At 42.7% G+C, this 14,431-nt stretch overlaps 2 protein-coding genes across 2 annotated transcripts in view; one reads left to right on the forward strand and one right to left on the reverse strand.

Moving 5' to 3' along the window:
- The window catches only part of LOC103207115 (meiosis 1 associated protein), a 212,662-nt gene extending 209,019 nt beyond the window's left edge, over window positions 1-3,643 (reverse strand). Inside the window, exon 1 of the mRNA XM_007952659.2 lies at window positions 3,404-3,643. Coding sequence (XP_007950850.1) covers window positions 3,404-3,643 — 240 coding nt within the window. The remainder of the gene's footprint in view (window positions 1-3,403) is intronic.
- Window positions 3,644-13,823: 10,180 nt separating this feature from the next.
- Window positions 13,824-14,431, forward strand: part of SEMA4F (ssemaphorin 4F) — a 44,747-nt gene continuing 44,139 nt past the window's right edge. Inside the window, exon 1 of the mRNA XM_007952661.2 lies at window positions 13,824-13,968. Within this exon, the coding sequence (XP_007950852.1) occupies window positions 13,824-13,968 (145 nt within the window). The remainder of the gene's footprint in view (window positions 13,969-14,431) is intronic.

Here is a 14,431-nt window from a genome sequence, read left to right on the forward strand (position 1 = left end):
TTTTTTTTTTTTTTAAATAATGTATCACATTTTGCTGCTGCTTTGCATACATGATGCATTTTGGTTGGATGTCAGACACTGTAAATTATGCCGAGTTGGTGCTGGATATTGTATTTATATAAATATTCTTGAGCTTTGTTCTGGGATGCAATTGAGTTAGTTGGAAATAGGTTGATAATTTTGGATCTTGTGTTATGGTTTGTTAGATGACTCTGAGCAGTGCCAAGTCTATTCCCCACTACTGAGGCAAGACAATTCTGAGTAACCAAGATACCACTAAGTATAAGGCTTTGCAGTTTGGCAATAGGACAATGTTCTATTTCTGTTGTGAATACCAGGTACTATTGTCTCTAATCATTTCAGGTGGTTATTTTCTTGGCCGGGGGTAGTTTTTGCATGTGCATGAACTATTCATTTGCCTTGGTCTCCCTGGACTCCCAAATGGATTTCCTCAACTCAGGGAGCTCACTGGGCCCCACCCAGGTTTCTCCTCTCTGCATTGTAGCTTAGAAATTTTCTCAAGGAAGTATGGTGGGGCAATTGTAGGCCTCACTTCATTTGTTTCCTGTCCTTCAGGGACCATTGACATTTGCTGTCTGATGATGTCCAGTGTCTTGAAAACGGTTTTTCATATACTTTGTCTAGTATTTTATCATTTAAAGCAAGAGGATAAATTTAATCTGTGTTATTCCATCTTGGGTGGAATAGTGACTTGCCTCTAAGAAACAGAATGTGGAAGAAAGGAGAATGTGTAGTTTTGGGATTATATCATAAAAGGCATTTTGGTTTCCTTTTTGATCGTGTTCTTTGAACATGTTCCTATTTATCTAAAAGAGAAGATTATTTGCTCTCGGAGAAGCCAGCTGCATGGGATGAAGATATTCAAACAGCCCTATGGAGAGGCCTAAGTGACAAGGACCTCTTGCCAAAAGTTATGTGAATATGACATCTTGGAAGTGGATATTCCAGCCTCAGTCAACCCTTCAGATGACGACAGCCCTGGTTGACTTCTTGACTGAAATCTTATGAGGAACCCGAAGCCTGAATTACCTACCTAAGTCACTTATGAATTTCTAACCCATACTAACTGTAAGATAATCAATGTTTATTGTTTTAAGCCACTACATTTTCAGATATTTTTGTAGCAACAGACAATTAATACAGGAACAAATTCTACTCAAGCTGTACAAAGTATCAGTGGAATTCCTTAATTAATCTCATCCATTCCCCGTCATTCCTACCCCAGCCCAAGTAACAATGCACAGGCAAAACCACCAGATTTAGTATGTGGAGCATTTACACTAAAAACTATTACTATATGACTCCTTTGGAGAAGTAAACCCCTAGCTGTTTTGAGCCTAAAGTACTACTTTGGTCCTTTAGTGCTGCTATAATAAACATACCACAGTAGATGGCTTTAACAAATGGGGTTTATTCTCTTATAGTTTAGGAGGCTAGAAGTCTGAGTTCAAAGTGCCGGCTTTAGGGGTTGGGTGAAGGCTCCTTGACCTTGGGCTTCAGCTCTGCCTTCCGTTCCAGGCCCACTAGAGCTGGAGGGTTTTTCTGACTCACACAGCTCCTAGCTGCTGAGGCTGATGAACCCAAGATCAACAAGTAAAACGGCACAGTCCCAAGATTAGCAGACAACATGGCAGGCCACTAGTTCAAGTCTAGGAACAATCTCAAGATTGGCAGGCAACATGGCAGGCCACTGAGATAAGACTTGGCCAAATTCAGGATCCAGATGTGCCAAAAGCTCAGCAACCTTTCCCAAAGCTTAAATACTGGAAGCAGGCCATACCCTAAAGGCAGCTACTTAGCTGCTCATAGCAGATTCCACCATGACATTGATTATCAATATCATCATGGGGAATAACTACACCAAGCTGTGCAGCCACTTAAAGCCACAGGCTAGCCAAGTTGACACACAACCTTAACTACCACCAAAACAAAACAAAAACCACCACCAACAACAACAAAAAACCCCCCAAAACAAACAAGCCAAACTCACTGCTTTTGAGTTGGATTTGACTCATAGGGTTTCTGAGGCAGTATCACTATGGAAGTAGATTGCCCAGTCTTCCTTCTGAGGAGTGGCTGGTGGGTTTTAACCACTAGCTTTCTGGTTAGCAGTTAAATGCCTTAGGCACTATGCCACCAGAGCTCCCTTAACTACCACAGGTACCTTCCAAATCAACCATTTAATATTTTTATAATGTTTTAACCAAAGAGGCATAAAGTAATGAATATTATTTTTATTCTTTATAATATCAATGAAGATATTATCTTTCTACTTTCAATGATAGAAACTAAGGCATTAATTAAAAAAAAATGAATCAATTCTAGTCAGGTATTATATTAATAATTTGTTGTTGCTGTTGTTGTTATGTGCCATGGAATTGGACCCGACTCATAGTGACCCCGCCTTGGGTTTCTGAGGCAGTATCACTACAGAAGTATATTGCCCAACCTTCCTTCTGAGGAGTGACTGGTGGGTTTGAACCACCAGCCTTCTGGGTAGCAGTCAAGTGCCTTAGGCACTACGCTACCAGAGCTCCTATTAATAATTTAGCAATAGATTTATGAAACTTCCAAAGGAGGATTTATGAAACTTCCTCCTTTGGCAATCCTAAATAACAGGATTTATATCAATTTAACAAACTATATCAGCATAAAGTTGCCTCAAAGAATAGGATGCACCTGTTGTTGTTGTTGTTGTTGTTATGTGCCGTCGAGTCGACCTTGGAAAACCTTCCTCATCCCTGTGATTCTGAACTTTCTATACAGGGGAAAGGGAAAATTTGAATTTTGCTTGAGGAGGAGGAGTGAGAGTTGTCTAAGTGTGAGAGAGCTTTGTACAAGAACTGACCCTGGTCCACCCTTTGCCTTCTAAAACCCCAGGGGGCGTTTCACCTGAGTCTTATGTGGAACTGTAGAGAAATATTTTCATGTTTCTTCACAGTTAGGTCTTTCTGAGCAAAGAAAACTAACCTGGATTAAAGGAAAAGCCTTGGAAGTTTAAGGGTTACTTAATAGCCACAGATCACTGAAAAGAGTATTTCCCTAACTGTTTACATTTCAAAGGGAGATGAAACTCAGAGCCCAGTCCTGGAGTCAGTTATTTACATTCCAAAGGACTGTAAACAATTAAGAAGCCCAGGTTCTTTCTCGCTGTCCCCCCTTTATTTGGGGATGGTGGTCATGTAGCCTATAATAATCCCCATATTCATAATTTTTGTGTTCCTCTCCTGTGGTACAAACCTCCATATATCATCTGTGGGTACTGGGTGTGGAGAAACAGTGTGGTTATTGCTGTAAGTAATAATTCTGATCTCTATTTCAGAAATCTCATGTTTGCTTTCAGGATAAAATATAGATATTTAAAAATTGTTATCCCACTCACCATAAAGGGGAGGATGCACTCGTGATGATTTTGCACCATGTATAAGCTGAACAGGGACATGCGGCTGGGGCCCATCAAGCTGCAGGCTAGAGAGAAAAAGTTCTTCAGAGCCTCACAAAGGTTGGAGCAGATGTCAGCCCATGAAGGCAGAGCGACATGCACAATGAGAAGCCGTGGTGGTTGCTGGTAAATGTGTGCTTGAGTGGAGAGTCCTTTGCTGGTAGTTTGCCCATGATTCATGGCAGCTAGACCAGAGGTAGAACTGCAGCCACTACCTGAATATTCTTGACACCTTTAGGGAAAAAAAGAGAAATTACTGACTTTCATAAAATTGAATTATGTGCTCTGTTGAAACAATGAACAGAGATCTAGGGGGCTGAGTCCAGAAAAGAGTCAGACTGGACCCTAAATTCAACAAACTTGCTATACTCTCTTAATGGTTATAACAATTTTTCTCTGGAGCTTTTGGATTTTTTGTTTACAATCATATAATCTGGGAATAATGACATGCACCGAGATATATGAACAAAATCAGACTATATTAGCAAAAGACTATTCATAACAGCCTTATGCACTATTTCCCCAAATTTCAAACAACACAAATCTACATTACAATGGATAAATTGTATACTTACACATACAGAAACGAAAATGAATGAACTAGTTACATGGAAAAACATGGATGAGTCTAAGAAACTTAATATTGAATAAAACAAAAAAGACAAAGAATACTTACATGTATGATTGCATCTACATAGACATTATACATAAGCAAAAATAAATATATTGTTTAGGGATGAATACATAGTGGTAAAATTATAAAGCAAGGAAATGATTATAAAAAAAATTAAGTTGGTGATTTTGTCTAGAAAGGAAGGAGGGCCTTATGATTAGAAGGGACAAAAGTGGGGCTTCTGGGGTGTTGTCGATGCTCTATTTCTTGATCTTTATTGTTGTTACATGGCTGTTCACTTTATAATTATTGAACTGTATGTTCATGTTTTATGAAATTTTATTTACATATATTATAGTTAGCGAAAATAATTTTTTAAAAAAGAACATTAAGACACTATAAATAGAAACGTTCTTTAGATCAAAGAAATGGGTCCCTACTTCTGGGAACTAAAATGATTTTTTGCAATTGTTTTTTAGCTAAAGAATTAAGGGAAACATAAAACTGGCTTTTTATTTCACCAATGACCAAGAGAAAGACAATTACGATAATTTTCAGAAACTCTTTGGAATTTATGATCTTTAAGAATTATGTAAGAGTGCATAGACACATATGTTTCTCAAAATGAATGTCAGTTGCTGTTGGATTGATTCCGACTCATGACAACTCCATGTGTATCAGAGTAGAAGAACTGTGCTCCACTGGGTTTTATTTTGTTTTTTAAATTGTGATTTGGGTGAAAATTTACAAAGCAAATTAGTTTTCCATTCAACAATTTATGTACATTTTGTTTCATGACATTAGTTGCAATCCCCTAAGTGTATGAGCACTCTTCCCACTTCTTCCTTGGGTTCTCTGTTTCTATTCGTTCTTCTTTTCTGCTCCTTTCTGCCTTTAAGCTTTCTTTTTGGCAAATGCTGCCCTTTTGGTTTCCATAGGGTTTTCAATGGCTGATTATTTTGAAGTCAATAGCCAGGACTTTCTCCTGAGGTGTCTCTAGGTGGACTCAAGCCTCCAACCTTTCAGTTAGCACCCAAGCATGCCAGTGGTTTGCACCACCCAGGGACTCTTTAAAATGAATATGTCAAGTTATTTCCTTGAAATTTCCCTTTTTTTATTGGTGGAAATTGGTATTCATTTATTCAACAATCTTATGGAGCTCCAACTATGGGCTGGGTACAATGGAACAAATAAATATGTTGAAATTAAGCTATCTGTTGAAATTAATCTTGAACCAGAATCCAAATCAATCACTAATGAGCAAGACAGCACATCCCATAAGGATCTTTTAGTTATACTTTAAAATTAAGTGCATGGGAACAATTTATACAGGGAATGCTGAATTTGAGGCTGGCACAGATTCACACAGGCAAACAAGCACACAGATGCCTTATTTGATGCAGAAGTGTCTACTCCCTCTCCCATCTTCTCCAGAATCTGAAACCCTTATTTGTCATTTTAGAGTACAGGCAGTCCTCACTTTGCATGGTTCCAGTATGTACAAATTAAAGTTACCACGATATAGTTAACTAACACCAGCCCCCTAACAATATGATAAGTAACTATATAAAGCACAAATTGCAGCTAGCTCTTCAGTCTGCTATGTAAATAACATACGTGCTTCATGATCAGTGTTTCCCCAAACTCGGTTGCTGACTGCACTGACTGTACATCTATAATTCCGTTCACACATAGACAGCAAAGTATGTAGTTGTGTTAATTCTTTGTTACCTAGTGATAAACACATGTGACATTTTACAAAAATGAATAATCAAAAGAGAATATAACAAATATGAAAGAGTAGCAAAGAAAAGTGATAATGTTGGAAGCGAAATTTGACTAGAATGTAAATGGAGTTATGGAAGAAACAGCTGACCATGAGGATGTTGACATTGCACACTTGATAGACTCTAGATTTGCAGCCAGAGGAACATGTTGTTGTTGTTATGTGCCGTAGAGTTGGACCCGACTCATAGCAACCCCTCCTTGGGTTTCCGAGGCAGTATCACTATGGAAGTAGATTGCCCAACCTTCCTTCCCAGGAGTGGCTGGCTGGTGGGTCATTGTTGTTGTTGTTGTTGTTATGTGCCGTCGAGTCTGCCCCGACTCATAGTGACCCCTCCTTGGGTTTCTGAGGCAGTATCACTACTTCCGAGGAGTGGCTGGTGGGTTTGAACCGCCAGCCTTCTGGTTAGCAGTCAAGTGCTTTAGCCACTATGCTACCAGAGCTCCCATAGTCAAGGTGAATTTAACAACATAAATGAGGAAGTGGTTGTGACCAAATGTCTGAAGATGTCCCAGAGAAAGCGACAATGACAAAAGACTTCATATTGAAAGAAATCTTCGAGATATTTTACAACATTGAAAACGTAAAGAATAAAATGTTAGATGTTGATTCACACTTAGAAAGGAATGTAACAACTTATTAAGGCATAGAAGATGCTTGCTAGTTTGCAGGTTTGAAGATAATTATAAGTTATACCATGAGATGAAGGCAAGCACTAGTCAAACTATTTTTTAAACAGAGAAATAAAACATTTTAATCTTCAATTTTCTAATGTTTTAAATTACAGTGTACTACATAAATATCAGGAGCTCTGGTAGCATAGTGGCTAAGACACATGCCTGCTAACCAGACGGCTGGTGGTTCAAACCCACCAGCCACTCCTCGAAAGGAAGGTTGGGCAATCCTACTTCCGTAGTGATACTGCCTCGGAAACCCAAGGAGGGGTCGCTATGAGTCAGGTATGACTCGACGGCACATAACAACAACAACAACATAAATATCACTTTTACTATTTTTTTCATTTCCCTATACACACAACTGACAGTTTTTACTTTTAAAAGATCACAAAACAACTGTACTTTTCCCCACTTAAATCACTTTGCATGGTTTCAGCATGAACAGTCATTTTTAATGTCTCACACTTTCAATTTGAAAGACTTTACTTCAAATGGGGTAAGAGGCAGTTTTCTTTTTTGTATCTTCAAACATGATTAATTACAACATTTGATAAACATAGTACCAAGCAGGATCTGACTTCATTTCTGACCCCATACTCTTCGTTTTTGCCAAGAGCACCCACTTAATGGTTTTTCCCTGCAAACTGGTTATATCTGGAACCAGTTATATCTGGCCTTGAACCACCAAAAACCATCAAGTTAGTCCCTTCATAAAATTTCTTAAACCATTTTCAGTTGTATTTGGAACAAAAACCTTACCCTGACCCCAAAACTCTGCTTGTGTCTTCTGCTCAAACTCCCTCACCTCATGCCATGCCAGCTGCTGCCCAACATCCATTTCTCCCTCCAGCCTCTCTTCGGTGTCTTTCAGGTCCCAAAATGTGTTGTGGTTCTAGCTGTGGCTCCCGCTGCTGCTAATCACTCTTTTCTGAATAAGTAAAGTGCTCCTGAACCTTACTTGTCCTTTAGGTTTCAATAATTTAGAGCCCCTTTATGCGTACCCATAAAAGTGCCTATAAACCCACTGCCCTCGAGTCTGACCCGACTCATAGCGAACCCTCCTTGGGTTTCCGGGGCAGTATCACTACAGAAGTAGATTGGAGGAGTGACTGGTGGGTTTTAATCGCCAGCGTTCTGGTTAGCAGTCAAATGCCTTAGGCACTACGCCACCAGAGCTCAAATGCCTTAGGGACTCCACCACCAGAGCTCCTATACTACGCTTTTATAACCCTCAGTTCACTTCCTCCTGTGAGAAATAATTCAATGATTCTCCCTCAGGTACTGCAGCACTGAATTTCGTGGTACCTTCTCCATTTTTTTTTTTTTTTTTCTTAAATGAAAATATTTTCGTGGGCCCCTAGGCGCGGAGCCTTTTATGCATTATAGACAAGGGGCCCTGCCCTCAGGCCTGGGCAGTCTTCAGAGGCGGACAGGCCCGGCATAGGCCCAGCAGCTCAGTAAACTCGAGCTGAGAGATGACTCGACCCGCAGTGTGTTTTAGTCCCTCATTTCCCGGGTCTGGCCGTCAGTCCTGCCTCTGCATCTGCCATGGGCCAGGATGGACTCGGGCGGGTTCCTGAACCTCTAACACCTGCCTGAGGGGGGCAAGCTCATTCCTTCATTCAGAGGTCCCCAGCACCTTCTCCTGCCCTGAGGCGTGTAGCACTGCAAAGATCCTCACTTTTTCTTGGGAAGTCAGAAACTCCATTACCTGGCCCTCTGGCTTTCCGCGTCCACCCGCACCGCCGAGGGCGCCCCCTTTCGGCCTGCCGCGGCTGTGCTAGGCGGCCCACTGTGTGCGCGCTGCGGGGTGGCAGGGGGGAGGGGCAGGGCTTCCTCCGGATTTCACCTCAGGCGTGCACCTCTTCAAAGTCTCCCAGTTCGTGGTGCCCGAACTCACTGCCATGGAGTCGATCCCGACTCATAGCGACCCCTCCTTGAGTTGCCGAGGAGGTATCTCTACGGAAGTAGATTGCTCAATCTTTCTTCAGAGTCCCCCCCCAGTGCCCTGGTAACTCTTTATTTGGCCCTTAAGTAGAGTTTTGGATCTCTATTGAGAATATTTGCTAAACCTGGCATCTGCACCTTACCTTCTCTCCCTGCCCCCCTCAATGAAACATTTCAGTGGCACCCCTATGGTGTTTTTTTGGCTTTAACCTTCAAGTCTCTCACATCTTTCATCCACTGGTTCATTTATTCTCTCACTCTTTTGTTGAATAAATATTTTTTGAGGACACACTGTGTGCCAGGCACTGTGCTAAAAATTGGGGTATAGTAAATAAATGAACAATGGTCCTTGCCCTCATGGAAGTTAGAATTTAGTCCACCCTCAGAAAATTCTTTTAAGTCTTTTCAAACTCCCAAGGAGGTCTGCCCCTCTTCACTTATACTTATTCTCACTTACTTGCTACTGATTCTTATAGTCTCTCTGACATATAGGAATGTCCAGTGGTTTATCACCTGGTTTGGATCTTCAACTCTGAGTGGTTGAACAGGAATTCCTCTCTGAAGGATTCCCTTCCAAATGCACTGCTGTGGAGTCCAGTCTGACTCATAGCGACCCTGCAGGACAGAGTAGAACTGTCCCATGGGATTTGTGACATATAGTGACCCTGCAGGACTGAGTAGAACTGCTGTATAGGGTTTCCAAGGCTGTAATTGTTACTGAAGCAGATTGCCACATCTTTCTCCCTCTGAGAAACTGGTGGGTTTGAACTGCTGACCTTTGGGTTAGCAGCTGAGTGCATAACCACTGTGCCACAAGGACTCTTTTTGAACGAGCCCACAGGAGAGAAAAAAATGCCAGTACCAACCAAAAATGAACAGATGCACAGATTTCTTTTGTTTCTCTCTTTCTTAGTATTATTTTCCTCTCAGTTCATGGTCTGAGATGCAAGTAGAAGTGGAGTTAAAGACAGCCCACAATGAGCCAAGGAGTGGCTCAGGATAGGTTAGATGTTTCAGCAGGAAAAGAGGCACCTGCATATGTTCTAGTCCCTCTACATCTTTTTGTTTCTCTCAATTGTTTCTCATAGCGAAAACAAATTTAACCCACACAGCAAACATATATCACACTGTATTGCAATGATCTATTTGCAGTTGTTTGTTTACGTATCTGCTCTATTACACTGTTAACTCCTTACATGCAAGGACCATGTTTTTTTTTTTTTTTTGTCTGTATCTTTAGTGTTTTGCGTTGTGTCTGGCACATAGGGAACCATATTAAATGCTTGCAGAAGGAATAATTTTGAGAAACTTGGCACATATACCCATTTACCCTGGATGCCCTGGCTTTCCTTTCCTTTCCCCTCTGCTTTTCCTGCCTCTTGGGGGTTGGGGTCTGGGTGTCCAGGAGAGAGTAAGCAAGCAGCAGAGGGTTCCAGGTAAGGGGAGGAGGGATCCAGGCCCCAACCCCCAAGAGGCAGGAAAAGCAGAGTGGAAAGTAAAGGAAAGTCAGGGTGTCCAGGAGAGAGCAAGCAAGCAGCAGAGGGATCCAGGTAAGGGCAGGGACCCAGGCACCGGCCCCCCAGTGGCAGGAAAAATGGAGGGGAAAGGAAAGGAAAGCCAGGGCATCCAAGCCAGAGCAAGCAAGTGGCAAGGATCCAGGTAAGGGGAGAGTGGAGAGGTTTTGAACAGCTAACGGAGATGAACTTGTCTGTCACTTGGTCATATTGTGGTGGCTTGTGTGTTGCTGTGAGGCTGGAGGCTGTGCCACCAGTGTTTCAAATGCCAGCAGGGTTGCACACGGTGCACAGGTTTTGGCACAGCTTGAGACTGAGACAGACTAGGAAGAAGGAAGAGGCCATCCACTGCTCAAAGAATTGGCCAGGGAAAACCTTATGAATAGCAGAGAAACACCGTCTGTTACAATACTAGGCAACTATATGAATAGCCTGGAAACACTGCGTGATACAGTATAGGAGGATGAGCCACTTAGGTTGGAAGGCTCTCAAAATATGACTGGGAAAGGGTGGCATCATCAGAGTAGAACCAACTTTACTGATACGGATAAAGTAAAGTTTTCAACACCTCCATTTGCTGACGTGGCATGACTCAAATTGAGGAGAAACAGCTGCAAACATGCATTAATAATTGGAACATGGTATGTACAAAGTATGAATCTGGAAAATTGGAAGTTGTCAAAAATGAAATGGAACATATAAAGATTGATATTGTAGGCTTTAGTGAGCTGAAGTGGACTGGTTTTTGGCCATTTTGAATCGGACAACCATATGGTCTACTATGCCAGGAATGACAACTTAAAGAGGAATGGCATGACATTCATCATCACAGAGGATATTTCAAGATCTTCCTGGAGTACAATGCTGTCAGTGATAGGATACTATCCATACGTCTACAAGGAAGACCAGTTAATATGACTATTATTCAAATTTATGCACCAACCACCAAAGCCACAGAGGAGGAAATTGAAGAATTTTATCAGCTTCTACAGTCTGAAATTGACCAAACATGCAATCAGGATGTGTTAATTATCACTGGTGACTGAAATGCAAAAGTTAGAAATAAAGAATTACCAGTAGTTGGAAAATTTGGCCTTGGTGACAGAAATAATGCTGGAGATCGCATAATAGAACTTTGCAAGATCGACGACTTATTCATTGCAAATACCTTTTTCAACAACATAAATGGCAGCTATACATGTGGACTTTGCCAGACCGAACACACAGGAATCAGATTGACTACATCTGTGGCAAGAGACAATGGAAAAGCTCAATATCTTCAGCCAAAACCAGGCCAGGAGCTGATTGTGGAACAGACCATCAATTGCTTATACACAAGTTCAAGCTGAAGAAAATTAAAACAAGTCCACAAGAGCCAAAATATGATCTTGAATATATCCCTCCTGAATTTAGAGACCATTTAAAGAACAGATCTGATGCATTGAACACCAATGACTGAAACCAGACTGTGGGATGACATCAAGAACATCAGCCATGAAGAAAGCAAGAGGTCACTAAAAAGATGAGAAAGAAAGACCAAAATGGATGACAGAAGAGACTCTGAAGCTTGTCCTTGAACAGAGAGTAGCCAAAGCAAATGGAAGAAATGACAAGATAGAAGAGCTGGACAGAAGATTTCAAAAAGCAGCTTGAGCAGGCAAGGCCAATTACTATAATGAAATGTGCAAAGACTTGGAGTTAGAAAACCAAAAGGAAAGAACATGCTTGGGATTTCTCAAGCTGAAAGAACTGAGGAAAAAATTTAAGCCTCAAGATGCGTTATTGAAAGATTCTATGGGCAAGATACTGAATGAAGCAGGAAGCATCGAAAGAAGATGGAAAGAATACACAGAGTTACTGACACAAAAAGAACTGGTAGATCATCCATTTCGGGAGGTGGCATATGATCAAGAACCAATAATATTGTAGGAAGAAGTTGAAGGAGCACTGAAGGAATTGCCAAAGAACAAGGCTACAGGAATTGACAGAATACCTATTAAGATGTTTCAACAAATGGATGCCCCATTGGAGGCACTCATTCAGCAATGCCAAGAGATTTGGAAGACAGTTATCTGGCCAGCTGACTGGAAGAAATCCATATTTGTACCCATTCCAAAGAAAGGTGATTCCACAGAATGTGGAAATTATTGAAAAATACCATTAATATTGCATACAAGTAAAATCTTACTGAAGATAATTCAGAAATGGTTGCAGCAGTACATCAACAGAGAGCTTCCAGAAATGCAAGCTGGATTCAGAAGAGGACATGGAACAAGGGATATCATTGCTAATGTCAGATGGATCTTGGCTCAAAGCAGAGAAAACCAGAAAGATGTTTACTTGTGTTTTATTGACTATGCAAAAAGCATTTGATTGTTGGATTATAACAAATTGTGGATAACATTGAGAAGAATGGGAATTCTAGAACACTTAATTGTACTCATAAGGAACCTATACATAGACCAGAAGGCTGTCATTCAAACAGAACAAGGGGACACTGCATGGTTCAAAATCAAGAAGGGAGTGCATAAGGGTTGTATCTTTTCCCATATTTATTCAATCTGTATGCTGAGCAAATAATCTGAGAAGCTGGACTATATGAAGAACAATGTGGCATCAAGATTGGAAGATCATTAAACAACCTGCAATATGCTGACAACACAACTTTGCTTGCTGAAAGTGAGGATGACTTGAAGCACTTACTGATGAAGACTGAACAATACAGTCTGCAGGATGGATTACACTTCAGTATAAAAAAAACAAAAATCCTCACAACTGGGCCTATAAGCAGCATCACTATAATGGAGAAAAGATTGAAGTTGTCAAAGACTTCACAGTGCTTGGTTTTACAATCGATGTCAATGGAAGCAGCAGTCAGGACATCAGACGATGTATAGCACTGGGCAAGTCGGGTGCAAAAGCCCTCTTTCAAGTGCTGAGGAGCAAAGATGTCTCCTTGAGGACTAGGGTGTGCCTGACACAAGCCATGATATTTTCAATCGCTTCATATTCTGTGAGAAATGGACAATGAATAAGGAAGACTGAAGAACAACTGATGCGTTTGAGTTGTGGTGCTGGCAAAGAATGCTGAAAGTACCATGGACTGCTAAAAGAACTAACAAATCTGTCCTGGAGGAAGTGCAGCTGGAATGCTCCTTGGAAGCGAGAATGGCCAAACTTCATCTCACTTACTTTGGTCATGTTCAGAAGGGACCATTCCTTGGAGAACGATGTCATGCTTGGTAAGGTGGAGGGTCAAGGAAATGGGGGAAGGCCTTCAAAGACATGGATTGACACAGTGGCTGCTGGGATGGGCTCAGGTATAGCAAGGATCGCGGAGCTGGCGCAGGACCAGGCGGTCTTTTGTTCTGTGGCGCATAGGGTCGCTATAAGTGGAAGAGGACTCCATGCCACCTAACAACAACAACATACCCATTTACCCACATATATTCCCTATTAGTGCAGATCTTGACATTTGAGTTTTTGGAGTTGCCAGAGGAAACTTGTCACTTGGAAGGCCTAGGGCGATACCTCCAGCCCAATTTTGCTGCTGACCTCCTACCTACAACTGGGCTAGCTCCGCCTCTACCTGGGTTGGGCTTCTTTCCTAAGCCCCGCCTCCGTTCAACCCCGATTGATTGGATAAGGAAAGCGGCGAGACCATTGGTCTCTTCTTCAGGGGGCGGAGCTGGGCTGTGTTTCGTCCGGCAGCCGCAGGCCGAGCTGGGCCGAGGGGATCCGAGTGGGACCGACTCCGCCTGCACGGTGTCCCAGAGCGGAGGCGGCAGGGAGCGCCCCACCCGTCAGCCAGGCGGAACCAAAGATGCCGGCCTCTACTTTGCGGCCCCGCCCGGGCTGTGGGCCGCCTCCGGCCTCGCCCTTCCCGCTGCTGCTGCTGGCGGTACTGAGTGCTCCGGTGTTTGGCCATGTTCCCCGTTCGGTACCCAGGACCTCGCTTCCCGTCTCCGGTAAGGCGCAGGCGCCCTCGCCATCAGGCTTTCGCGTCGGGCTCGGGCCCCCGCCCAGAGGTCCCACACCCACCTACTCTTCCAACCCAGCGGCCTCCCTCAGGAACCCCTCAGCGCGCGCGCCACCCTCGTTGCCGGGTTCATACCGGGGCGGGATCCCCATGCGGTGTTCCTCCACCGTAACCTGGGCCCGGGCCTCGCACATTGGCGCCCACGACACGCCCTGTCTGCACCCTCAATCCATTATTTTCAGAACCTCAGAGAGTTCCTTACGGTGCAGACTCGGGCACTGAGGCCCAAGGAGGGGATGTAGGGGTTGCCTGAGGTTGTTCGTTCATTTGGAAGTTTCCTCTCTCTTATTTCGTGCACATACACCTGTGTCCAGTTTGGACACAGTTGCTTTCAAAGCCATATGTCTTCCATTCCATTCCAACCATCCATCTATCCCTCTGATCCCCTGCTC

Source organism: Orycteropus afer, unplaced genomic scaffold (assembly GCF_000298275.1).
Source record: "Orycteropus afer afer isolate SDZICR_OR568_19922 unplaced genomic scaffold, OryAfe1.0 scaffold00354, whole genome shotgun sequence".
Classification (NCBI taxonomy): Eukaryota; Metazoa; Chordata; class Mammalia; order Tubulidentata; family Orycteropodidae; genus Orycteropus; species Orycteropus afer.